This window comes from Nasonia vitripennis, chromosome 3 (assembly GCF_009193385.2).
Source record: "Nasonia vitripennis strain AsymCx chromosome 3, Nvit_psr_1.1, whole genome shotgun sequence".
NCBI lineage: Eukaryota > Metazoa > Arthropoda > Insecta > Hymenoptera > Pteromalidae > Nasonia > Nasonia vitripennis.
The window spans coordinates 21,845,423-21,872,727 of NC_045759.1; the positions used below are offsets into that span (position 1 = coordinate 21,845,423).

Below are 27,305 nucleotides of genomic sequence, written 5' to 3' on the forward strand. Positions count from 1 at the left end.
GCTATATATACGCCGAGCGCGCAGAGGCACATGATTACTTCTGGGTATTTCGGGAAACTCCAAAAGTGCGCGACGCCAAGCCAAGTTTTCACTTATATTAGCTTTTCGCAACTTTGCCCTCCCCCGAGAGAGAGAGAGAGAGAGAGAGAGGGAGGGAGAGAAAGAGGCTACCTGTATAGTGTACAGCTATATAGATAGAGCCAAGGAAAAAACTCTCTCGCGCGGGCGAAGGACACAGCCGCAGTCTGCGGGATAGGAACTTTGGCATAGCTCGTCTCGCGGCGATTTTGCGCGGGAGGGATGTCTATAGTGTCGCGCGGCTCTCTCTCTCTCTCTCTCTCTCGAACCGCGATGCTAATCACCGCCGCGTGTACTGATAACTTTAGTTCCGAAAGCTAGTTAGCCCCGCGCGTCGAATAAACTTTGCGCGGCGCGCGCACTCTCTGATTAGGGGCTTTCTCTCTCTCTACGCGCTTTTTCCCCGATGCTGCAGCCTCCTCCTCACACCTATAGAGTATATAGTCGAGTCTGTGCAGCAGCGGCGTGGCTTGACGAAGTTAGCGTCTTATGGGATTTTTGGGCTGAGGGACCAATCCGATTTCGCGCCTTTGTTCGACGCTCTCGAGCTATACAGTGTATACGAGAGCGGATATATCGGGTATAAAATTAATTCGTCGCCGCAGCGCGCACTCAGCTATATTAATGTTTGACCGTCGCGCAGGTGTGCGCCGTGGCGTTCTTCGATTTTCGAGTAGGTATACAGAGAGATGGGGGTGGGGGGAACAACGGAATATTACTGCGGCTTGCGGTTTGCTCTATGTACATCTCTCTCTCTCTCTCGCGATATTAGCTCCGGGCGAGAAGCCACTGTGTGTATTTGCTTATTAATTTTTTCATCTCTCTCTCTCTCTCTCTCGGAGGGAGAGGCAGAACCGGATTAAAAGATCAAAGGACGAGAGCTGCTTCTGCTGCTGTGGCGGTGTATGAAAAAAGAATTTAATTAAGACTTAAGTGCAGGTCGCATTGATTATTGATCGCGTCCTCCTCTCTCTCTCTCTCTCTCTCTCGTATCGCTCTCGTTTTACAATAAAACGCGCGACAGTCGCCGCGGAGGGTTTTATTAATATTTTAAAGTACGACTGCTCGCGATGCATTATGAAATCCGCTGTTTTATACGAGGACTTTATCGACGCGAAAGAATAACCCGGTCGTAATAATCTCGAATCTCTCGAGAGTATAGTATTGTACTGTGTGTGGGTAATAGCAATTGTAGAGCATCCCTATAGCGTCTCTCTCTCTCTCTCTCTCTCTCTCTCTCTCTCTCTCTCTCTCTCTATCTCTCTATCTCTCCTTAGCAATGTAATATGGATTAGCGGAGAGCGGCAAGTATGCGATTGACGCAGCTCCTGATTAGCCGAGGCAGTCAAGCGGTCGCCGGTGGCTAACCAGTAGCTAATTGTTGGTATTCGATAATTGAAGCCAACAATGACTCGCCGCCGGAGCCAAAATAATTCAAGGCGCCGGCATTGTTGCACTGCAACATTATACATAGACAGTCAGAGAGAGAGAGAGAAAGCAACACGTTGCTTCCGACGACGCCGCTGTGTGTGTGTGTGTGTGTGTGTGTGTGTTTGCAAAGTTAATACTGTCCTCGGGAACAGTAGCAGCTACTTAGGAATTAGAGTTACGCAAGAATTCAAATAACCCGCCGTCGCACGTGCGCGTGTGTATCCTCCGCGCGGATGCGTTATTAATTTAGAGCACACACGAGTTCTTCTTATTCAATTTCGAGCTCTGCACTCACTGTTATGAATTCGTGCAAAGCGTATAGTGGCTGCGCCGTTTTTATTCAAAGCGTGCGATATGTATGATAAGCCAGATGAGCCGGCCGCGATGATTGATTGTGTGTACACACACACACACACACACACACGGAGAATCAAAGTTTATCCGTAATTATTACAATCAAACTCATCTCTCTGTATAACGAAGCTCTCTCTCTCTCTCCGAAAAAAAGTCCGATGTTTACCTCCTCACGCGCCATGCGATCTCTCTCCCCCGCAAAGTGTGTATAGCCTAGAAAGCCAGCGCGCTCTCTCTCTCTCTCTCGTTGTTTTATTTTTTCATTAAAAAATTCTCCGAGTATACACGGGAGAAGCAACAGCTCGTGCACGAGAGAGACGGTGTTACACAGCAGAGGGAGAGAGAGAGAGAGAGAGAGCAACGACGGCGGCAGCATCAAAGCTAATTACTCGTTGATCGATAAACTCCGTTGCTATACTGCAGCAGCAGCCCTTGTACCGAGAGAGCGAGGAATGTTCGCGCGTGTGTATATATAGTGGTACACACAGGGCGCAATCAAACTGCGAGAGAGAGAGAGAGAGAAAGAGAGAGCTCGATTAAAACGTGCGCCGCATAAATTAAATCGAGACGCGCACAGTACATTAGGCGCGAATTCGCGCCCCGGTACGAAAAAGTGCACACCTGCTCTCGCGGATGTGTGCTCGTTAGGCCGTTTCACGCGTATTATAGTAGTGTGTTCCCCTGTAAAAGGGAGAGTCTTCCTCGAAATCTTCCCCGTATACTCGTTCTCGCTTCCGCGCCGGGGCGGGGTGACTTTGATAAATCGTCAAGCGCCAAGTGGAGCTGCGCGGATGCGTACGGATGAAGAGCTGGGGGTGTTGCGCTCCTGATTTATCCTGAGCCGCTCGAAAATTAACCCACATTTCCGCCTCCCTCGAGAGCAACCTAACGACTCGCGCGCGATAGCGTCCGAAGAATTCGCTTCGTAATACACCTGCCTGTATGTATCCGGGAGAATCGAATTGATATAAGCGCGACGACAGCTCGGCGAAACTATATATCCTAGATAAACTCGGCGAGTTCAAGGGACTCCTTTCGCGTTTAACCCCCACACTCACACACGTATCGCTGTGTATACGTATAGAGAGAGAGAGAGAGAGAGTGAGGAGGTGTAGAGTCTCACTCGCGCATGCGCAGAACGGCGAGGGAGGAGTAGGTTGACGACGACAATTTCCAAGGGTCGATCGATGCGGCAGGAGCGTCTCCGGCCTCGGTTGCACCCCCTTCCTGCGCGATGCGCGACTCTCTCTCTCTCTATATATACAGCGTATACAAAGCGTCCTAACGAAGCTCTCTCTCTCTCTCTCTCTCTCTCTCTCTCCGCGCAAGCGACGACGACTACGACGACTCTAAGAGGATTCGCGCGCCGGCGTGTGTATACGGATATTATTCTCCCTCTCACTCGCGAAAAATGAGAGAGAGAGAAGAGGACAATGTACTCGTCGAGAGTCCGGGTCAAGGAGCGGGCGTACAGGGGTGCGGAGGTAAAAGGGGGCCACTGCAGCGCGTAAATATAAGTATAGCGCACTCGAAAAATCGTAAGCTGCGATGTTTTATTAGCTCTTGATTTCCTTTTTTTGCTTCTTCTTCTTCTTCTTCTTCTTCTCCACGGTGCGTTTCTATATTTCAAACGAGGGAATTTCACATCGCGGCTCGGTAATTTTTCCCCCCTTCCTCCTCTTTTTTTGTAGAATTTGGCTCGCGCGCCACTGCGCTTTTTAATCTTCCCGCGTTGGAAAAAGCACAAAAATAGCCTCAACGATTTCGAGCTCTCAAATTCGCTTCGACGGACGCCGAAGATACACCTACGCGTATAATTCCACCCCCGCCTCGAATTCAATGAAACAAAAAAAAAAGTCCAGATAACTCGCTCTCTCACTCTCTCTCACTCTCTCTCTCTCTCTCTCTCTAGCTTCAGCGTTATCACCGCGAGCGCACGCAGTTTGCTCGGGCTATCTCTCATTCTGGTCTATAAATTTTTCCATTCAACGCGTGTTATACCCGCACGTACCTGCAGCGCATCAGGAACGGACGAGGATCCGGCCAGAGCCTTGGGTTTCGCAATTCTCTCGGTTTGAATACCGCTAACTTTCCGCGGCCGAGAATCAAGTTACACGCGCGCTAAATATCAGCGGAATCGCGTTTGCAGCTCTGTGTATAGGCTATTTTTTTTGGAAAAGTCGATCAGTAGACCGTTCGACAAAAAAACAACAGCGCATATGGTACGTCGTATAGGGGGAGGAATTAAATAGCGGGGCAATTTGTCGGTGGCGTAATTTTCCGCGCGCGAAAGAAATTCTCCTGCACATAGCCGCGCGTAGAGAGAGAGAGAGAGAGAGAGAGTGAGCCAATATTCAGCCATATTGTTCCCTCCGCCCGCGCTCGGAGCTGCTCGTTGAATCGAGTAAATGGCGTTATAACGATATTAAGCGTATTGAATTTTAAGTTTCCATTGACCGCTACTCTCTCTCTCTCTCCCAGTACTGCGGCGGTCGCATTGTTGCGCGCGCGCGCGGGCGAGAGAGACTGTAACGGAATTGCCGCATTTTGATGTATATAACAGGCGCCGGCGGGAAGCTGAGCTCGAGTGGAATTTTATTGGATACGACGTAGTATAATAACGCGTAATACGCGACTGATTCGCGCCGCTCGCTCTTTTCGTGCGTCTTTATTGTTTTTCGACTGGCGCGTACGAAATTACATCCGACGTGAAGCGATGATTTTTCCGCAGCATCGGTGTGTATTAATTATTATCAGCGAGGGAGAATCGGCGCTTCATTACCATAACAATGCATCGCTGCGGACACAAAAGTCGCGCTAATCGGCGCAATCATCGCCGAACGAGCGGCTTATATACGGAATCAATAACTAATCACCCAGGCGAGCTGCCGTGTGCCGTTATCTCTGCTGGAAGCGGATTCGCCGCTCTCTCGCGTCATCGGATATACGGACTGATGCTCCACACACACACACGCGCGCGCACACGCACACACACACACACACCAGTCATTCCACTCTGTATCCCGAAAAAAAAAATCAATTCGAAGCTAATTTCATCCCGTAGGCGGAGAGGAAGATCCTTCGGATAAAAGGCACTGTTGCTTCCTCTCTCTCTCTCTCTCTCTCTCTGCCTTGATCTCCCCTTCGAACCGCCGAAAAATTCCTCTTTTGCATGAATTATCGTGCGCGCGGAGAGCGCAACAGCTTCCGAAATCAAAAATCCACCGACCCTACCTATATAGCTATACACACAGGCAGTAGCTCCCCTCCGCGAGCGAGCGAGCGAGAGAGAGAGAGACATATGTGCGGGAGCTTTCATCGAACAGCTATAGCTCTCTCTCTCTCTCTCTCTACCTCTGCCCCTGTGTGTACTGCACTGCGGTACAATGTACACGTACGCGCCTACCATCCTTACAATTTAGTGCAGCAGCAGCAGCAGCGTCGGAGGTCTATATATACGTGTACGTAGGTACTATACGGGGGGATAGCTGCTGCCTGGCTTTAAAGTATGCGAACACGTATGTACGGGGGCTGCAGGAGCTTGTACCTTATGAGCGCCTGATCGGAGTGCGCCCGCTCGAAATACAGCAGCAGCATCTCTCCCTCTCTCTCTCTCTCACTCTCCTATTTGGCCCGCGTGAATTTGAATAGCCTCTGCCCTACAGGTTGCTTGTACGTATCTGGTGTACGAGAGAAAAAAAGGTTACTTTCATGCACACACTAACCTGCGTATATGTGAAAGCTTCGCGGAAGACGCCGTCGCCGCCGCACATGTCCAGCAGCGCAGCAGCGAGCTATAGAGCGCGTAAAAACCCGTGCATTATCATCCCTCGGTTCGCACACGCGCGCGCGCGCGAAACACGCACGTATACTTATATAGGCGCGATGTGCATAGTGCGATAGCCCCGCTGCAGAGGCCGCTCCGCAGGATCCCAATGACCCCTCGCGGATCCGTCGCGAGAGAGAGAGAGAGAGAGAGAGAGTAGAGAGCAACGGCGCATGCGCGGATGTCTGGAGGGGCGGCCGCGCGCGCGCGCGATCCAGTGTCACTTTGTGCCGGGTGTCGCAGTCGCGCCGCGCGAGAGAGAGAAAGAGGAGAGCAGTGCCCTGCAGCAGCAGCAGCAGCAGCAGCAGTCAGTCTCCGTAGGGCAGCTGCGCTGACAACTAGTCTCCCCCCGCAGCGCGCACGAGTATACGCACACATCCCGCGAGAGTAAGAGAGACAGGGGAGTGATAGCGAGTTATAGTAGGTCGTGACTGGTATCCTATATTTACAGTGCGCGCGTGAACACATAAGACAGCTCGTGAACATACACGCGTTTCGCGAGTCAGTGTCGATGGGCCGTGCACAGGAAGCAGCAGCCTGACCCAATTAGAGGAGGAGAGCGGGGCGGCGAGATAGAGCGGTCTCGCGCGCGCGCGCGCGCGTAGCGGATGATCGATCCTGGACGTCGCTCGCTGCTCCTGAACTGCAGTGCGCGAGGATGCGCGCGCGCCGGGCAGCATCGCCAGCAGGCCTCGAGTTCCGCGCAGCAGCTCGCCGCTGCCGCTGGGCCCGGTGAGGCCCGAACTCGGCCATAACTCTCGCTCGTCGATCAAAGTCGCGTATACCTATATACACAACACTCCAACGAGTCGCAGACGTCGATAAGCTCGTCGTCTGTGAACAACCGCTGTCAAGATAAGTCGCAAACGGAGGAAGGAGGAGCGCTGCGGAGGATCGGGCTCGGGCTCCTCGAGCCTCGAGGCCCGAACCGGCGGCGGCGGCGGCGGCGGCGGTGGCGGCGGTGGTGGTGGCAGCAGTTCCAGGAACAAGGAGGTCTCCGGCTTCGGGGACTACTCGGCCGCGGGCGAGTTCGAGATCTGGGGCGAGGAGCAGCAGTACCGCCTCGCTAACGGTCTAGAGCCGGCCCAGCAGCAGTCGCAGCAGGGACAGGAGCAGCAGACACCGCCGCCGTCGTCGCAGCAACGCGAGGGTCTCAGGCCGCTGCTCCACGTAGCCCACTGCGAGTTACACTCGCCCCGCGACGCCGAGCTGCTCAGGCTCGATCAGCTCGACAACTACGCCGAGCAGCAGCAGCAGAAGGAGGCAGCCGACAGGGACAACTACGCGATGATGGACAACTTTCACAACCCCGTGCCGCCGCCGCTGCCCAGGAGGCACGTCAGGTGAGCTTTGCTTTTTTTCTCTCCCTCTCAATTTTCGGGGTGGGGTGGGGGGGGGGAAGTGGAGCACTCGGGGGCTTCTATTATTAAAAGGATTACTTCTGGTTCGCCGACCTTATTAAATTTCACGCGAAGCGAAAATTGGATCGATATCTGTTGCTTCGAGCTCTCGCTTTCGGAAGTTCGCTCGCTCCCCCGCGCGCGCTTTTATTATTAAAATGGAATTTCGAATCTCATTCGGGAGAGCTGATGCAGCGCGGCTTCCACGGATGCGTCGGTTTTTCTTTTCCTTCCGAGAACTTTGGAGACTCGGCTTCTGCTGCAGTTGAGTACACAAACATAAGTCAATATCTCGCGGCCGCCGCAGAGCGGGTGATTCGTTTTTACATCTGAAAACACTCGACGGGCACGAACGGAGCGCTTCTTTTTTTTTTTTTTTTTTTAAAGGATAGGGTATAGTGAAGGCCCTTTGTGTGCGTGTGCGTACGCGAACGATCGGGAAGGGAAAGACAAACAAATTCACTCTCCGCGAGACGGCTTTGAAGTTCGAGGCAGTTTTTCGGAAAAGGTCGGGGGGATAATATTTGCATTTCCAGCTCGCGCGCGCGCGCGCCTTGTTTTCGTGTTTATAGAGAGCGGGTTACGACTTATATACGCCGAGCGTTCGTCCGTGTGTGTATTATTTTTGGAAGGATGCGCCGCTCGTTGTTTAAATGATAAGCATCAGCGAAGAGTAATGCGAACTGTCTCGCACATGCATAATAAAGGTAAACAACGCGGAAAATCGTTTTCGAAATTCGCAACACTGCTCGCGACGTCGCTTGTACACAAACGGGGGGACGGTTGGCCTCCCTCTTGTACACATCGATCCGGGGAGTCGATAATGGTTATTTTTATTTTTTTTCTCTCTCCGTCATCCGCCATAAAGAGTGCAGTAGCCGTCGACCTTCCACTCTTGCGCGCGTAATCCATCGCTCGTGTTATAAAGCGAAAGAGAGGAGGGACTATATATCGACACAATGGCCCAATATGTGTGTAATGACCGGCCATTCCGTGTCAATGATCCGATAATTCGTGTACAGAGAGGAAAGCCAGTGTACACTCGTTCGCGCAGTCTAACGCAAAAATACATATAACGCTACACACTTTAAAGCCGCGTTCCATACCCGCTAATTCTTCGTAATCGAAACGACCTCGGGGAGCTCTTTGAATTCGCCGCCGCGTTACATTTCTCCTCTGAATTTATATACGACGGGGTGTGAAAAAACACGAGTGCCAGAGGAGCTTCCTTTGCGAAAATTCGAATAACGTTTTTTCTGCATACAGCCGAGTCTTAATAATGCAAATCGGGCTTGGTGTTTCGTGTCCTACGGACAGCGGGGAACAGCGACCGAGAGAAAGAGAAGAGAGAGGAGAACAGGTACCCGCACATACACGCTGTACGGGGGCGCACAGAGAGCTCGTTAAAAGGCAACGTACAAATTTTCGTAAATACAGGGGTATCGTTTTTCCCGGGCTATAGTCTCTGCTGCGCTACCACCGCCGCCGCGCGGGCGGGCGACGTAAAAAATATTCGCCGTGAGGTAAAATGCAAAATAAAGCTTCTGTTTTTGTTCAAAGGGGGGACGTTAATCAAAGTAGCTTTCCCCGAGAGAGAGAGCCTATGTATATATAACACGCGCGCTGCGTAGCGTCGGCGGCGGCGTATACAATGAAAACTGGTTATTGAACTGTCTCGCTCGAGTGTGCAGCGGGCGACGTTACAGTATACAACGTTCAAGCCTCTGGATATACCTGTATAGATGTGTATAACGCGGGTGCGGGTATTATTCTCCGTCTGCAAAGCCAGTTTTCGTCCTTTTTTCCGCCGCAGCGTATAAGTGACAAATTACGAAATAACTCTATTAAATTTGCTTCTGAACTTCGGGGAGAATCGCGCTCGCTCTCGCTCTGCGGCGGACTCGTTATTTATTGCCTCCCGGACGTTCTCCGTTCGCGCGCTGCTATGTACCGCGTGAATCACGACTGTTGATACTCTCTCTTTCTCTCGGCTGCTATACGCGTATATATTCGAGCTCTGATTTATGAATCGCTCGCGCTTTTTTGATTTTTTTTTTACAAAAAGAAAAAGGAGAAACGTGTTTCGATTGGGAAGCTTACAGGTACGGGCGTCGTATACACACAGCGTGTGCCGGCAATTATTTAACGGCTGACATATTGCCGGTTGACCTCATAATTACGGCGTCTATCAGTTCCTCAGTGCCGGCTTCACCGCAGTTAATTATCCATTAAGTTAATGCTCTAATCCTAGTGCAAACGAACGCTCATGCAAAATAGTTTAATTTTGCAATTTGTGCCACCCCTCCCCCCTCCGCCCTCCTCTCGCGCACCGCAGCGTCGTCGCCCCGCGTATATTACACAGCCCCATAACAAGACCACTACGCAGCGCCGCATTTCGATGCGGTTAGCGTCAATTTCATTCGTAATATGAATAATAATGGAAAGACGCTCTACATGCGCGCGCGGTTTTGATACAGCGGAATTAAAAAGTGGATATGATAGTCGTACATCCGAAATTGGATTCCCGCTCTCTCCTGTGTAATAACTCGTCCTCGTCTCTCGTGGACCAAAGTTCAAAGCTCCGCGAAAATAGAAAAAATAACCAAGAGCCGCACTGCCGGGGTTTGACACTCGTTTACATAAGAGCTGCGCCGCGGCGGAGAGTTGAACATTTTCGTTGAACCGCGGAACTTGCTAATGACGCCACGTCAAAAAGCAGCAGCGCGCGAATTCTCTGAAATGCGGTGAACGTGCATTCGCGCGCGCATGCTGTGTCTGTGTGTGCCTGTGCGCGGCGGGGGGCTAGTGCATTAGCGGCGGAACCAGCGCGAAATATTTTCCTTTATACGCGGCCCGCATTTCCCCCGCGTCGATTTTTCCCCCGAATTTCGCTTTAACGTTATTGTTGCGTGATTCTCCTACCATCCTGGCATTAGTGCATTGCGTCGTTGCATTATCAAGCCTGATGATGATAACGGAGGGAAATCGATAGGTATACTTTTAAAAAATCGTCATATAATTGCTTTACAAACAGGATCATTCGCGGGGGAGGAAAAAAAAACGAGGATAAACGTGCGCGGGGCGTGTGTGTACTATTTCATTCGGAAGATTCCGGCTTTCAGAGTCGTCGCTCGCTCGCTCGTCGTGTAAATCCCTAATCCGAGTATTCGGCATCGGGAATCTGTGGGAATTTCGGATAAGATCTCGAATTCCTTCCAGCAGCGTAGGAGGGAGGGAAGCAAGCTTCGCCACGTCTGCACTCAATAAAAGTCCTTTTAATATCAGCTCTCTCTCTGCTGCTGCTGTGCCTCTGAAAACTTTCGCGTAGGTATATATAGCGCGAGCGTCGTGAGGAGAAAATGAAATAGCTATGTGCTCGGGCGCGCGAAAACACGGATGAGCCGAGGCGAGAAACGAGATAAAAATCTCCATGAATTATATTTGGCTTGTGGAGGACGAGCGAGAGAGCAGGGGAGGGAAAAAGTGTACTGCGAGAGAGAGAGAGAGAGAGAGAGAGAGAGAGAGAGAGAGAGAGAGAGAGAGAGAGAGAGAGTGAACGCGGCTACCGATGTTGTATAGATTGACGACGAGGAATATTTTATACCGGAGAGAGGCTGCATTTTTGCCGCGCCGCTGTACGCATCGGACGCAGTAAAAAAGCGTTCCGCTTGATTTTAGCGTGAAATCGCATTATAACCCCCCCCCCCTCTCTCTCTCTTGAGCATCGGCAAAAAAATCTAATTTTAGTGGAAATTATAAACAACGTCGTTACGCGTGCCCTAGCGAAGCCCTCTATGGAAAAAGCGCGCGAGAATTTTCGAAAAATCGATGTAAGGCCTGTAGGTATTGTAATTAGCGCGAGCGCGAACAGTTAACCCAACGCGATTCGTTAAATGGCGCGTTAATAATAAACGAGCTCGGCTATATACACTTATGTGTAAAAAAATAATGATAGGAAAAATATTGCCGTACGACCAAAGGCCTCATCCGTATACGTGTGCAGTGTGTGTAGGGGTTGCGGGGAAAAAAGTTTTCCAATTTGCGCGGCAACTTTCCGTCCCTATATATAATCAGCGTCGATGCATCGCTGAGGAAAAACACAATAGAGAGAGAGAGAGAGAGAGAGAGAGAGAGAGAGAGAGAGAGAGAGAGAGGAGAGCCGTCGTATTATATCACATCCCCCGCATCGTTTATCGAATGGGTGTATATAATAATATCCCCGGCTTTAACATAATCAACTAATTTCAGCGTAACGGGATCTTATAATAACAGTGAGAGAGCCGTCGCGCAGCGCGTCAGACACAGGCGGCGGCGACGTTGCTTTGACAGGGCCTTGACGCAACATATCGCGCCTGATTAATTATACAATAATAACAATATCCCTCGCGGCTGCCGACGCTTCGGGCTATGGTGGTAGCGATGAGCGGCGAAGCTACTGCGCTATACACCGTCGTCCGATTATACATCTATATAAATATATTCGTCGCTTTCAATCTTCGATCGTCGCCTACTATCGATCGCCAATCTCTCTCTCTCGGGTTAGCGTCCGCTGCGAGTATGTATACAGTGTTTACGCTGTCTGTCTGACGCGTCCCTATATGCCTCCGTCTGTGTGTGTATGCGCGAATAGGAGGAGGCGCAGAGGAGAACGTCGAAACATTCTCTCCCCCTCCTCCGTATAGCCTTGCAGCCATTGTTGTCTCTGTGGCGCGACGGCGAAATTACCGATGTAAGGGAAGAACTCGGAGTGAGAGTATCGAACGCCGACGGCGCGTATCGCGTGCTTTTATCGGAGCGGAGGACCGTATATATAGAACTCTCGCGGCCGGCGGGAATTTTACAGGGAATTGCGCGCGATAATTGTAGCCCCTCTCGCACTTTATGAAATTGCGCGGGCGCGTATATACTTTAGTGAAATTCCGAGCGCGCGATTAAGAGCGAAAATCGATGCGCGCGCGGAGCCCGAGCTCTCTCTTATCGCGGGCAGATGATCGGCGACGAGAAACAATTTTCCGTCCCCGCGCACGCATATTCATTAGGGAGTATGTACCATACAAACTACAGGCTGGCTGATGACTCAAAGGTAAGCTCGTCCTTTTGAGAGCACGAATTTCACGATCGATAAGATCCAAATAGGAACGAGTTAATTGACCACTTGCGCGCCGGCCGGAAGTGGCTTCTCTGCAGCGCATAGCGGGGACAGTGCGCACGAGCGAAACTAAATACGCCGTCGCTGCTCTCTGCTCAGCTACGCCACTGCCTATATACAGGCTTCGTATACGAGGGGGTGAGAAACGAGGAGTGTGTGTATAGTATATACGCGCGCGTGTATAAGGTAACGGCCGTAGATCCTAATACGCGGCCGCGATATTTCAAATCGTATGCGCCGCCGCGAGAGCGTTATGGAAACAAATTGCTTTTGTTCGCGACGTTATGGCCCTAACACACACACGCACACACACACACACACGAAGTAGGCAAATGATAATGACTCTGATGCTCGCTGCCGGTGAATCGATTTCCGGGCGATTGTTTTTTTCTAATTTGTACACATCCCGTAATACTCAGAGCGGGACGCTTATGCGAGTGTATGTAGGGGAGAAATTTTCGAGGCTCTTCTTGGCAAGCGCGCGATTTCCGAGTAACAAGATTGCAATTGCCGCGGCCGACTACTGCAATTGGCAATGTTTCAGATTCCGGCCTCGGGAGAGACACGAGTCGATATTCGCCGGGGAAACTTATCAGTCGAGCGCCGCGGCCTAATTTCCCTCTCCGGTTAATGCGCTAGCTCTCGCTGTCCGATAATAATACGCAAAAGTTTCTTCTCTCTCTCTCTCTCTCTCTCTCTCTCTCTCTCTCTCTCTCTCTCTCTCTCTCTTTATGTGCCATGTACGCGCGTGAGTGGAAATAACGGATTTAGCCCGGCGAGTGACGTGCTGAGACTCGGCAGAAATAGCGCTTAAAAGGTAATATTTGCGAAATGAAGTTTCGCTGCGCGAGAGCAAGGAATAGGGAGAGGAAAGTTGCGATAACTTTCCTCCCCAAAAGGGACCGCACCGGCGTGAAACTTCTCTCTCTCTCTCTCTCTCTCTCTTTCTCCGTCCGTTCGCGCTATGGTCTTTCTCTCTTCCCACTCGGACTGTGCAGCAGCAGCAGCGAGTATTAGAGGGGAAAAAACGGACTCTTCCGCTTTTTCCTCCTCATCGCGCAGAGATACACACACACACACACTCACGGATCGATCCTTTACGATCGAGTCATTCTTCCATTAAGAAAATGAAAGTAGGCCATCGAAAATCCGCTCGCTCGCGCGGGCACAAAGACAGCGCCGAAACGTCCACTCATCGCGTGGCGACTCTATCCTCTCTCTCTCTCTGTGTCTTTCATCGATCGAAATACGATCCTCCCCCGTCGTATTATACGACAGCACACGAAATTCGTCCTTTAGCCCGTGTGACACGCGTCAGGCGCGCGGGGGCGTGCGTCGTTGTTACGGCTTTTTACGTTCCTAGAGGGGGAGAAGAAGGGAAAATACGGAAATGTCTCTCCCTCTCTCTCTCTCTCTCTCTCATCCTCTCTTTAATATCCCTTTCTCTTCTCTGAGGGCGCTCTTCGTTCTTACGACAACAGAATTTTCTCTCTCGAGCGTTCTCGGGGCCCTTTGTCGGATGACGAGGATATAACCAAAATATTTTCTCGTCATTACCACCGCCGGCGTAGGTGTGTTTGCGCTGGTTTATAATACATATTAAGCGCTTTTATCGCCGAAGTAGAGAGGAGAAGGAGGTTTGATCGTTTTTCTTGTGATACCATACGACTGTGCGCGATGTAGTTTCCCCCGCAAAAATCGCGCGTCAAAAGTTTCTCCTGAACATACCTGCTCATTTGCGCGCGCTCTCCGCTTTAAAAATGCAAGCGCACATGCGTTAACTGAAATTTACGCTCACGGTTATGGCGCCGTAAAGCGCACACGACTAAATGACCGGTTATGCGCGCTCCGGGCGTATAATGACGTGTGATACTTTTATTTGTCTAGAATATATGTATATAAGTCAACGAATTTTGTTCTTTTCTCGTTTCAGTCACTCCCTGGTACCCGGACACCTGATGGTGCAGTCGCCCTACATGTGAGTACAAGCCTTCTTTTTTTTATCACTCTCTCAAAAACTTGGCCGCACTAACCACAAACACATCTGACCCAGAGCTCTCAAGAATCCAATTTTTTCTCCTCCCCGCATTTGCATGCAGAACGATATTTGATATATCTAAGTGAGCAAGTGCAGCAGCAGTGTTTAGGATTACATAACGTGAGTTTGCATAGTTCCGCCGGATTTTGCATATAATTTGCGCCCTCCCCCGGAACAATGTTTCCGAACCTTTTTGATTTACATCTCTCTGACCCCGCGCGCGAGTTGCGGCTAACTGTGTAAACGGAAAGTTTCTAAACGAGTATTCAAAATCTGTTAATGGAATCAGCGCCGCCGCCGTCGCCGCCGGTGTTTATAATCCCGCAGACGGACTTTTCGCTGACTTTTTCGAAAAAAAAAGAAGGGAAAACATTTTCCTCTCGGCTGCTGGTGGAAATTCCGAAAATGGCGGATATATGCACGACTCGCGCGGATGTCAATTGTCTAACGCAATTGGAGTAGCGCACCGCCCTAGGCGCCGCGGCTTTCCCCTTGGATAAACACGCGCATGCCCAGACGATCGAAGCCAACGATTGGCTCGTCGGGCCTCCGGCTTCATTTCTTCTTCCTCTCTCCCGCAGTATAGCGCGGCGCGGACTTTTCTTTTTCCTCTCTCGCTCTTTTTTATTTTCTTCGTTCCCTTTTCCTTCGTCGTCGTTCCCCCCTTTTTTTCTCCTCCGGCGCGCCCCGCCGACGTCGAGCTCTTCAAATATGCACTGGGAATGAAACGGCTGCACGCGCGCGCGCTGCGAAATTTATTTTCATGAGCTTGATTCATTTGTTTGATATTGCGCTGCCGCTTTTCTACTTATATATACATCTCGTCTGCGCGCGCTCAAAATTACTTCATTCGATTATTCGCCCAGATATCGAGGGCTGCATTGTTTGCTTCTTCCTCTCTCTCTCTCTCTCTCTCTCTCTCTCTCTCTCTCTCTCTCTCTCTCTTGTGTAATTGTGTTTTTGTGAAAACTTTCTCTTTTACGCGAGCCCAGTCTTTTTTTTCCATCATTCCACGCTCTCGCGCCTAGGCCGAAGATTAAAAAGCTCCGCGGGTATATTTATTTTCAGCAGCAGCGAGGAATGATTAATTTTTTTTTTTTTCACAGACACACACACGTGATCGCCGGCTATTAAAATCGCGAGAAGCGCATCGACTCGCCGTAAATTCCAGCGCGCGAATATTTGAAAGCTCTCCGCGCGAGCGCGCTGCAATCCCTCGACAAAGTTTCATTCAAATTTCAGTCCAGATATTCCACGCCGCGGCGAAACACACCTTTGCGCGCGCCTGTGTCTGTGTTTGTAGAGGAATATGACAAAGGCTTGGCTCGCCGCGTGTATATCTGTGCCGGCGCATAAATTCGGCACCTGAGACACACATACACCGTCTGTAACGGGCAAAGAAGAAGTTGTTCCCGCTCCGCGAATCGATTTCTATGAATAATGCTCTCTCTCCGCGGAGCTAAGTTAAAGGGCGTCATTCCATAAATTACGCGTAGGTATCGTCGCTTATTTATGCTCCTCCTCGCGCGCTGGAAGAGAAAAATGAATATCGCCGGATTCGCTCGTGCGAGATATTACCCGCGTGAGTTCGTTAACCTCTTTCGCTTATACTCTCATCCAAATGATATCATATAAATATGAGGAAGCAATACGGCGGATATGTACAAATACTTAGCTATATATGCCGGGTCGGGTTTATATAGTCGCAGCGTATATAAATCATAATCTCAGCGGTGGCGTGTCATAGACGAGAGCGCGTATAAATAACTATTTGGTCGCCGGGCGCTATTACCGATACGCCTGATACTTATTCATGAAATTTAACGTGGACCCTGGAAATCCCTCGATATTCCAGCCCCCGAAAATACATACGGATTTCATATTTCGTTGCACGACCCACATTCGCTGATGGATATAGCGAAAGAGTGGGGACCGTCGGAGTTAAATGTTGCTGTATAATAAGCGTCGCAAATGAGTTTTCAAAAGGGAGCTCAAAAGAGAGCCAAATAAACCAATTTCGCGAGGTTGCGCAGGCTTCGCGTCACACACATAAGTGTATTTAAAAAGCCGCTGGCGCGCACTTCTTGTAAATTATCGCCTTTCACGTGCGCGAACCTGCAGCTCTGCGGAGCTCTAGCGCTCGTTCATGCATATTTGAGACTATATGCATGAAATGCATTGAGAGAGCAAGAGAGCTGCTCTGCCCGTGAGGAAGAAAAGAAACGCCGCTCGTGGGAGAGGAAAAGCGTTATATACATTTTAATTGCACGCGCTGGGGCTGAAAAAAGCTCGCGAGGAGAAAAAGATGCTCGCAATTGACTCATCAGAGCAGCAGCGGCGACGACGGCGGCGGCGGCTGAATGACATATACGCACACCTAAAGGTGTACACGTGTGTTATATATAGCGTATACGCGTCTCCGGGTGTATAGCGATGGTTTCATACCGCACGTACCGCCGGATGAATTATTTACAATGTGCGGGCGTATATCTACTACTGCTGCGCTATTCTCCCCCATAGGTTTCTCTCTCTCTCTCTCTCTCTCTCTCTCTCTCTCTAGCTCCGTCTCGCGGTGCTCCTCACAGCGCAGTCCCATCCGTCCTCGAGCTGTTCGCATGAATGTACGTGCAGTATGTATACACCCTACAGAGAGAGCAACGGTAGCGGCAGCTCACCACCTCGTGTATGTGTGTGTGTATGTGTGTGTGCATATTTATAAAGCTTGCGGCGTTGGGAGGGCTGCGCGCACGTATCGCGTGCTCGCGCGCAAGCCCCAGAGTCCAGGAAGTACTCGAGGCAAGCACGTGCAATTTGGAATTTCACTAAGACCGTTCAAAGAGCGTAAAAATTAAGAGTGACCACACAGCCACAGCTCATACGGTATATGCACACACACACACACACACATCAGAGGAGGGTCGCCCCTTGCATGCTTCATGTGCGGTCGCGCGGGCGAACACAGTGCTCTGTACTCTGTGTTATGTATAATATGGATCTCGTGCACGCGCGCGTCGAAGGCTTAATTAATTTAAACACCGATAGGCAAAAGATTGTACTTTTCAATTTCCCCCTGTGATTTAGCTTAACCAGCGGCGACTGCGAGATTTTATCTTCGGGGAAAATCGACTTTATCAAAAGTATCGATCGCTCGTGTTATACGTTCTTACATAGAGGCTGCTCTGGTGCCATGCGGGTAAACAAAGAGAGAGAGGCTCGTTAATTAATTTAACGAGCCGCAGCTGATTTGTCGAAAAATCTGGATTATCCAAATATAACGCGGATAGTGTACAGCTTAACGACCGCAATAAATATCTTTATAGACGATAAAATCGAAAGATTGCGTCATCAGCGCGCTCGTGTGTGTGTTTGTGTGTGTGTGCGTATTTCGGTCGCGCAGCTGCAGAATGGATTTTACGTGTCGTCTCATTAGTTCGTGACGGAAACTTTTGCCTGCGTTAGAAAGAGAAAACAACGCGGAGCAAGTTTTTACTCGAAATTTTATATAAATAGGCTCGTGTGAACTTGTAAAAGCAAGCACCGCGAGCATCGAGGAATAATTCATCGCATTTTTATTTCCGTCGCGCGTGTATTTACAGAGAGAAAATTTTATAGACAGCCAAGAGAGATAGATTGACGCAAACGATGCAAAATCCATTATGGATAGGAATATTCCTGTACCTAGCCGCACACAGCCTTTTCTCGAGGAGCTTAATTTATTTAACGAGAGAGAGAGAGAGAGATCCTGTAGCGACGGGAGGTATTAATAAAAATAACAGATGTGTATTTCTGCGAAGGACTACTCTCTCAGTTATGTATAATACAATGAGGCACTTCTTCATGCAGCCTGTATATAGAGTTGGCTTGTTGTACCCTCATACCTTTTCATTTCCGCCGCTTTTTTTTCCCTTCGCAGCAGTGACGATCGATACCCTTTAACTTTTTATAATTCTCAAGTGTTATATTCGCAGCGCGCGCGACTGTTCTGAAAATACCTCGAGCGCGCATCGGGCTTCACGGTCGTTCTCTGTAGCGCGCACAATAGAGGCGACGAAAGAAAGGAAAAAAGTCTGTCTACAAGCGTATATTGTTTTTTTCTCTCGAGCTGGCAAATTGTATTAGCGCGTTTAGCGCGCGAAAGCACTGCGCTCTGCAAATTGCAGCAATCATTACACTGTATTTAATTGCCTATGTGGGATATCAATTGATCGTGAATCTTTAACTCGCATCTGCGCGCTCTGCGTGTAATTTACAGTGCGGGAAACATTGTGTAGAGCTGCTGGTTAAGTATGCAAATTACACCGTTACGGCTGTTATTAATTTATGTCGACACGGAGCTTCGTTAATTATTTATGTCGACAATGCAGTGAGACCGTTTGAAAATTTCTCAACGAACTTCTATGTTGCGTTAGTGCGCACAACAATATAGCGTGTCGTGTTTTGTTGCAAAATATACACGTACAGTTTTGTGCGAAACACGTTATTTTTCAATTGTGGAGAAAAAAGCCGAATCGATGCTTGAACAAAGAGCAGAAAAAATAAAATCGCTCTCTAGAGCGAGTTTCATCGCGACCCTTAATGGAAAATCAGCTCGCGCGCGTATTTCCACTTTTAATCTGCTGCGTTTGCACATTATGAAACTGGATATCCTCTTATTTTTTTGATTACGTTCTCTCACTCGTCGCACTGCTACCTATTCCCATTCATTTGTCAATTTCATGAATTAGTCATAGCTGGCTTTTGAATATTCATTCCGATGCGCTATGCTGCAGTCGAATCAACACGAAAAAGCCACAGGAATCCCGGTCTTCGTTTAAAAAAAAAAAAAAACAAAAACGAGGGAAAAAAATTGAACGGCTCGCGTCAAATAATTAAACAAAATAACGCCGCATTCACACACGGACACGCCGGCTGTTTATATTCCTCACCTGACGCGCCGGACAATGAAATTCAGCCTCGAAATTCGCGATATTCCAGAGCAGCAGCAGCGGCGGTAGCGGCGTCCGACGGCCGTGATAAATATCGCATTTCCTGATTCGTCGCTGCTGTCTCTCTTTCCGTCTGGCAGTCACGCGGCCGTCTATAGAGCGTAGCGGCTATACTAAATAGGTACTTAATCATACAAGGGAACCGATATGCCGGCGCGCGCGATGTCAGTGTCTGCTCGTACTTAAACGGTCACTCGCGCGCTGTTACTTATTCAAGAGGACTTTGCACTCGCTGTGCCGGTATACGTATACTATACACGTTGCTGGTGCTGCTGTGCCCTCGTCTCGCTCCTACGTCTATCTATTCGGCATCCCCGGCACAACAACAACTCCGGGGATCCATTTGCTAATGCTCGGCTGGGGATTAGTGTTAATTACGCGAATGTCATTTGCTCTTGGAGCAATTAGCGTCTGCCGTTAAATATTCCATTTTTCATTCGTCTTCTACGCGAGAGACCTTTTCTACTGTCCAATAGTAGACGAGAAGTAGTCCAGTATGCAGGATGAATCTTTTAATACAGTAGGTGGCGCTTTTAACCCAATTTTTTCCATTTTCACTTATCTACCCCAGCGCCATCTAGCGGCGGCGATCTTCCTCAAAGCCTGTTGGCGATACCCAGCAGATTCGTTCGTTTACAGATAGCGTTCTAATTGAAAATGGACTATTTTTCCATTCGATGCGTTTCGCAGCGCGCTGATGACATTCTCGGTAAAAATTGCTTCTTTTTTGTGAGCCGCCGCTGTCAACTATACGTTGATGAAAACGCAGGGGCGCGCGAGCAAACGGAATCGCCAATCCCCATCAATATTCAGGTCGATTTTACAACGCGCCCGTGTATATCGAATTCCGAATAATTATCCTAATTGGTCGGCATTTTAGAAAAAAGAAGGCTACGCGCGCGTTCGGCTCTCAGGTCAAATATTATTTGTCAGAGCGCCGCGCGCGTTGGCTGTGTGTGTATGTGTGTCAAACTCCGGGCGTTTAACTGCTTAATTTCAGTTTCGACGGAGCGTGAAATACGTTTCGTCATATTATTGTCATCGTAATTTACCGGCTGCAGCGCAGAGAGCGACGTCACGTACGTGCGACGAGCTTGCGCTGATCAATTTTCATTCGCGGCGCTCTCCCTTAGTTCGGTTATCCAATCAAATCATTATCAATTACCGCGTTAATTTGCAGTTCTGCACACACGGTTAAGATTTCGCTGATGGAGATATACACTCGCACGTGTATACCTACTACTAGCAGTATGTAACGGGAGCTTGTAATGCTTTAACGTACTTTGGGTCCTTTTGAACGAAAGGGAGCAGATTTTGTAACACTTCCCACGTGCACCAGTGTCGATAATCAATTATGGAAGCAGAATGCGAAGAAAGAGAGTGTACCTTCTCTATACCGTCATTATCATTGTCGCCATCTTCGCACACAATGGCCGATTATATGGAATATAATCTTCTTAGGTTTTCTATACTTATATACGCGGGGCCACAGCTAATCCTGATCTTTCCAGCTTTGCGTCGAGTCCCCGAGCTTATTTTTTTTCTGCTGCTGCTGCACCCCCCATACGTATCTCCCTCTCTCACTTTCTTTATTCCCACGGACACATCGTCGTCTGAGGACAAATAGACTTTCCCTAACCTTTGGTTATTGTTGCTCTGCTGTCTCATGATTTCTATTTCTCCGGCTCGTATAGTCTATTTATTTTTTTTTCTTCTCTCTCGCTCTGTCCGCAAAGACGCTTTGGCAGTCATTCAATTACGCGAGTGTATTATTATTTATTTTTCTATTTCCATCTGCCCCCTTACTATACGACGTCGTGCACACAACGAAAATACGCGCGTGTGTACCAACCGAAATATGAAAGTATTGTGTTTTCCCAAACACATACAAATATTCTCCGAGCCACTCGAGATCAAACGAAGCAGCCGCGATAACCCTTTTATTTATCCATCGAGCGGCAAAGTAAAATTAGCGTGCTTCCCACTTACATCGGACGAAGCGATCGCTCTCTCTTTCTCTCTCCCACGACCATCAGCGCAGTGGTGTATAGCAAAAACATCTCGAGAGGAAGAGCGGCGCACAAGTCTCTCACTGTGCGTGTTTGCTTTTCGAGATTTCGAGGAAAACTTTCAGCGCAGAAATCTTTCGTCGTCGTCAGCGCCTCCTGTCACTCTCGTTCCCCGACGTCTTCTTCTTCTTCTTCTTCTTCTTCCGTTCCTCTACACTTATTTTTATTCATTCCACGTGTTTAGCGCCTCCTCTCGGCAAGGACGTACGTAACGGATGATTTCGGCCTCTTCGACCGGATAGGCACGGCCAAATTGTCTTTAAATTAGAGAGATTCGCCCCGGCAGATGCCGCCGAGATTTCCACTCGTTATTTCTCCTTCTTTCCTTCCCTTCTTTTTTTCCCTCGCTACGTGGCGCTTATACTTACGCCGGGCGATGATTTCTCGCCGCCGGGGACTTTTATTTTCGTGCGCGCCGGGGCACGCTTCTGCGATCGCGGATGGCTTTTTTCTCGCTTTCGCTCTCTTACTGGTAATCTCGAATGCGTATAACCATAAACACTCGTCGCTCGGCTCTTTCCTTTTTATCTCTCATCTTTGGCTTGACTTAGCTTCATGTCGTGCGGAAAAAACCGATACACGCGGTATGTAAGGTATAGACGTGCGCCGGGCGGTAAAAAAGAGCGCTGCAGAAGCGCGGCTAAATAAAGGAGTTTCGTTATATATATATATGCATACGTGTGATAATAGAAGAGAGCTTGTTTATTTTCCAACGAGCTGTCGAGTAAATATTTACGCGATATTATTTGCGGGCCTCGGAAAAACACGCTGAATAAGTGACGAGAGAGCGAGGAATCTAATGCAAAAGTCAATTCCGCCGAGCGAATTTGTCAACAAAGCGCGGTGTTCGCTCCTCATAAATAATTATTGTCCCATCGACCCGCGGAGGCGGCTTATCCCTGACTCCCCGACGCGGCGCAGCGCCGGCGACTACTGTGCGCGATTCAGCAGTAGCCAGACATCCTCTGTGTGTATGTGTGTGTGTGTACATGGCAACGCAGCAGCAGCAGGAGTAACACCCCGTATATACGTATACATCGACGGGGACAAAGAGAGGATGAGGCTGGGACGGCTGGTTGCTCCGGCAAAATGCACACTTGTATTCCTTCCACGGCCGGCTGTGTATAAAAGGGAAAAAGGATGCGTTAAAAATACGCGCATACGTCGCGCGAGCGCGCGAGACCCTGATGAATAAATCAATCCACCTACGCGCACCGCTTTCTAATATAAACATGTAAACGCGCGCGGCCTGAGCTGAGAGAGAGAAAGGGAGTAGTCTCACGCTGTGAGATGCGCCGTTACGACAGGATAAAGCCTCGACTGTTGTGTGTGTACGCTGGACCCGACGAAAGCTCGAGAGAGCGCGTGCATACGTATGATCGAAATTCAGAAAAAGGCCCGGTGTATTTCTGGATATAAGGCACGACGAGTGTTTACAGCTGAGACGGAGAGAGAGAGAGAGAGAAAGAAAAAAGTGATCAAGTGCCTCGGAAGCGAAACGAAATAAAAAGCGCGCCCTCGATGGTTCCGCGAAACAGGGAAAAAATTACGGCCCGCGCACTCGCAATCATCCAATTAACGCTCCTGAAACTTGTTAAATCCTTGAGCCAATTAGTCTTGCCGGCGGCGCGCGGCTGGTCTGTCAAAGTCGCCGCGCGCGACATCATCACAGTATACATACAGTAGCTATCGCGTCGAAAATATTTTGACAGCGAGTCGACGCGGCCGTCAACGCTGCTCGCGTATCATATTGTAAAAATATACAAGAGGATCACGGCGCACAAAGGCCTTTGTTTAATTACAGTTAATTACACAACTTCTCTGCAGCGCTGCGTCGAACGCGTGCGATGTAGTAATATCCCGGCGTCGCGGAAATTCAGCTGCTCTGAAAATTCCATTAGCTCTCTCGCGCGCGACGGAAAAAGCCTGCGCGCGAGTTTCATATCCATATATATATATATATATATATATATATATATATATATATATATATATATATATATATATATATATATATATATATATATATATATATAAATAATAAAAAAAGCGGCCGCGCTGTGTATATACTCTGAATTTAATTAACTCATCTGCTCGGAATTTAATTAACGCGAGAACTGCACGACGACGAGCTAAAAATTTCAGCATTATACGCGAACGACTGTCGGCGGCGTCTTTTCGCGCATCGTGCAATAATACACGCGTTGATGCATACGCCGGACGAGAGAGAGAGAGAGGTCGGATTCGATGAAATAGTTAAGAGATAGGTATGTTACACCGGGAAGATTCCCTGCAGCAGCAGTAGTATGGCTAGGCACGAAGGAGGAAAAAGCAGTGTATAAGCGAGTTTGCAACTCCAACTTGCGACAGCTGAAAGAGGATAAGGCTGCAGTCGGCTCGCCGGCCGCGAAATTCCTCTGAAATTTTAAATTAACGTCGCGAACTTTTTACCCTTGCGTGTAGGATGTATATGTATACACACAGAGAGCGTCGGTGAAAAGAGAGAGAGAGAGAGAGAGAGACGGCGATTCTTGAAAAATTAACTTGTCTATTGCCCCGGCCATACGAATTAAAAATGTAACCGTCTGCGCTACTCGCTCTACCTCTTCGTTTCCGAGTCTCTTGCAATTCCTGAAATCATCTCTTTCGCGATTTCCCGCGAGATCGGGCTTGGCGATTTTCCGAACTTTTTTCCCAGCTCCCTTTGCGGAGCTGCTGCTACTCCTATGTTTGTTTGTGTGTGTGTGTGTGTGAGGCAGATAGCGGTTACATTTTCCGCGCCCTCAATTCACACGTCGTGTCGGCGTTGCGATCTTTTTCAGATTTTTTTTTCTACACCCCGTTTATTATACGACGGGATTAAAGGGACGAGCCGTGCAGTAAAGCTCTCGTAAGCGATTTTAATGAAATCGCGCAGCAACTCGTTACTCGGTTTAACGATTCGTGTTGGCAATCGTAATTGTAAACAAGCCGAGCTTAAAAAAAAAAAACGAAATGGAGAAAAACTTTCGATGCGCCGCGGTTACTAGAATAGCGAGCGAACTTTGGCATAATAACGAGAGAGAGAGAGAGAGAGAGAGAGAGAGAGGAAAAGCCGCGCGCGCGCGCGCATCCTTCAACTCCGTGTGCGAATAATGAGGCGTCCTCGAATTGTCTTCAAAAACTGATAAACGCAAGTGCAGAGTAAAATCCGAAACTGCGGAATGTCAAGGATGACACGCGCGCGTATACAGCATAGAGGGAAGAGTAGATAGCAGCGAGGGCGAATCCACTGCGTGTGCACGAGGGGGAGCGGCGCTTGTATCGAAGGAGGGCACACAGTCCTCTCTCCTCACTCTCTCTCTCTCTACGCAGTCGATCGCTGTACTCTCTCTCTCTCTCTCTCCCTTGCATCTACACGGGGCATAAAGTAATAACCGGGCGGGCGGTGTTTTCTCTCTCTCTCTCTCTCTTTCTCTCTCTCTCTCTCTCTCTCTCTCTCTCTCTGCTGCTGCCGTCGGTGGATCAATATCGGGCCGCCGAGCGCGAGTTGAAAGTAGAGAGATGGCGGAAGGAGCGACGGACGAAGGAACGAAGGAACGAGAAACGCTCGGCTGCAGACGAGCCCACCCTTTCTGTTGTGTGTGCGGCGCGCTGCGCAGGAAAACCAGGCCACACGGCGTAGACGCGATTCAGCTTCTTCTTCGTCTTCTCCCCTGAAATTAACGAGTTCGGGCCCGTAAAATTTTTAAGCGTCGGTATAAAGATTTTTATAATTATCGTAGTCGTCGTCGTCCGTTTTGTGCGCGCGACGCGACAAATAAATGAAATCCATTAGCTGGATCCGCACGGGCTGGCGCGCGGCAATATAACTCCCTTTGATTAACCATTAACCATATTGACAAGCAACAGAGAGAAAGGGCGGAGGAGGGGAGAGCGGCTCGGGAGAAGCCATTACCCCACTTTCATTAAAAATGACAATAAAAGTGTATTAAAAGACACGGAGAGAGGAGAGAGTGCAGGCGATCGATCATACATCAAATTGCCGGCTCCTTCGGGAAGAAAAACTAATAACCCCCCGCGACTTAATCTATCGGGAGAGTCTCTCTCTCTCTACTCTCCTTCAATTTTCTTACTTTCGCGTAAAATCGCCATAATTTTATTTACCGCCTCTCTCTCCCACTCGTTCCTCGGCGGCGTAAAAGCCGCAGCAGTCGGTGGGCGCCTTGTTTCAAGCTCCCTTTCAATATGACGCCACTATAAATATCGAGAGCCATCAAAGTCCGCGGCTCTCTTACTCACACTCCGCCGCCGCAGCGCCGTAACTCACAATTAACCCGCGACCTGAAATCTCGGACTCGATGCTCTCTGCAGTCACGGCGAGCTGCTCTGCGCAATCAAGCGGGAAAAGATGAAGATTTACGCGGTTTAATTAGCCCGATGCTTCCCACACACACACACACACACACACGCGCGCGCAGGAGACGGCATATCAAGCTTCGGCCCGATAATTGCCACTATATATGTAGCACTAGCATCGCGAAATCATCAATTAGCGGCTTCTCTCTCTCTCTCTCTATCTCTCTGTCGCAAAGCCAACGCACCATTGCACCCGCACACTGCTCCCTCCATGATGCGCCGCGTATGTGCTGCTTCCGCAAACTCGGCCGGAAGCGCGTTATTATATACACGTACTCTCACTCGCTCTCTCCAGCTTTAGAACGATTTTTAGGACTCCAAAGTGAGAACGTGTCGACGTACGCGCCGGAGATGCTTCTATGAACGAAGAAGCGGGCTGCTTTCGCGCGAAGAGAGGATAGGACAAATATAGACGCGGCCCGCAAGAGAGATCATGAATGCAGCGCAGCAGCTCCGCGATACGATCTAAATGAAAGCCGACTCTCGTGTGCCGTACTCCCTTTCGCGCTATCGCTCTTTCAGCCGCAAGCTCTCTCTCTCTCTCTCTCTCTCTCTCTCTCTCTCTCTCTCTCTCTCTCTCTCTCTCTCTCTCGGTATTAGCGATGCCGCAGTAGTGTGTCGCGCGCTAAAAAAGTCTTCTCGCTATTTTTCTTCCTCCTCTTTTTTCGGCAAATCGGAAACAGAGCCCGCGGCGCCGACGATTCGATTAATTCCCGAGCTCGCTCCCGGCTCCTCTTTAATTATACGCAGCAACGTCCGAAAAGCGAGTACTCCAAGCTCTGCCGAATAACGACGTTAATTTTAACTTTATCCGTCGGCCATACACGCTCCAAACCGATATAATACACGCGCTGCAGCAGCAGAGACGAGTAAAAAGCGCGGCGGGTCCCTCTAATGAGGTGAAATTTGCCCCCGCTCTCTCTCTCTCTCTCTCTCTCTCTCTCTCTCTCTCTCTCGCGAATAATTCCGTGCGCGCTCTGCGGTTCATTCTTTTTTTTTCTCTCTCTCTCTCTCTCTCTCTCTCTCGTAGCAGCAGCAGCTGTGTGTACTGTTTATACGCGCTCACGTCCATTCGCGGTCGACTTTTCCGTATCCGCTACTGCGTGCGCTATTTCTGCACCGAGAGAGCAGCGGCGGCGGACAGGAAGAGCGAGGGAGAGAGAGAGAGAGAGAGAGAGGCGCTCGCTGCACTTGGGCCATTTAAACTTAGCAACAAATTCATTATCCGATGAAATGCTATTTTCGCGCCCCCGCCGCGCGGTGTGTCTAATAATCAAGAGCTATAGGAGACGACGGCGGCGATGACCTCGCCGCACTGCCTCTCTGATTATTGTCACGTGTTGCATTCGATGCTGATGCTGTGCTCGCAGGTATTTTTTCGTTGTCGTCGCCTGGAGGGAGATTAATTTCCCGGCGAATAGCTATTCTCTCTCTCTCTCTCTCTCTCTCTCGCGTCTCTGACAAACGTTTTAATTAATTTCCGCCGCCGCTCGCTCGCGCGTTCTCTATATTCTTAATGCGCTATATACACCGCTTAATGGACTGAATAATGCATATACGCGAGAGACATTAGAAGC

The 27,305-nt window shown here is 49.4% G+C and overlaps 1 protein-coding gene across 5 annotated transcripts in view; it reads left to right on the forward strand.

Moving 5' to 3' along the window:
- The first annotated feature begins 5,923 nt into the window (after positions 1–5,923).
- The window catches only part of LOC100119575 (teneurin-a), a 74,023-nt gene continuing 52,641 nt past the window's right edge, over positions 5,924–27,305 (forward strand). For 4 of the 5 annotated variants that reach the window (XM_016984235.3, XM_016984236.3, XM_008205261.4 and 1 more), the window contains exons 1-2: positions 5,924–7,032; positions 14,172–14,216. In XM_016984235.3, coding sequence (XP_016839724.1) covers positions 6,977–7,032; positions 14,172–14,216 — 101 coding nt within the window. In that variant the 5' untranslated portion in view covers positions 5,924–6,976. The remainder of the gene's footprint in view (positions 7,033–14,171; positions 14,217–27,305) is intronic. The other variant, XM_016984234.3, reaches the window with a different exon arrangement.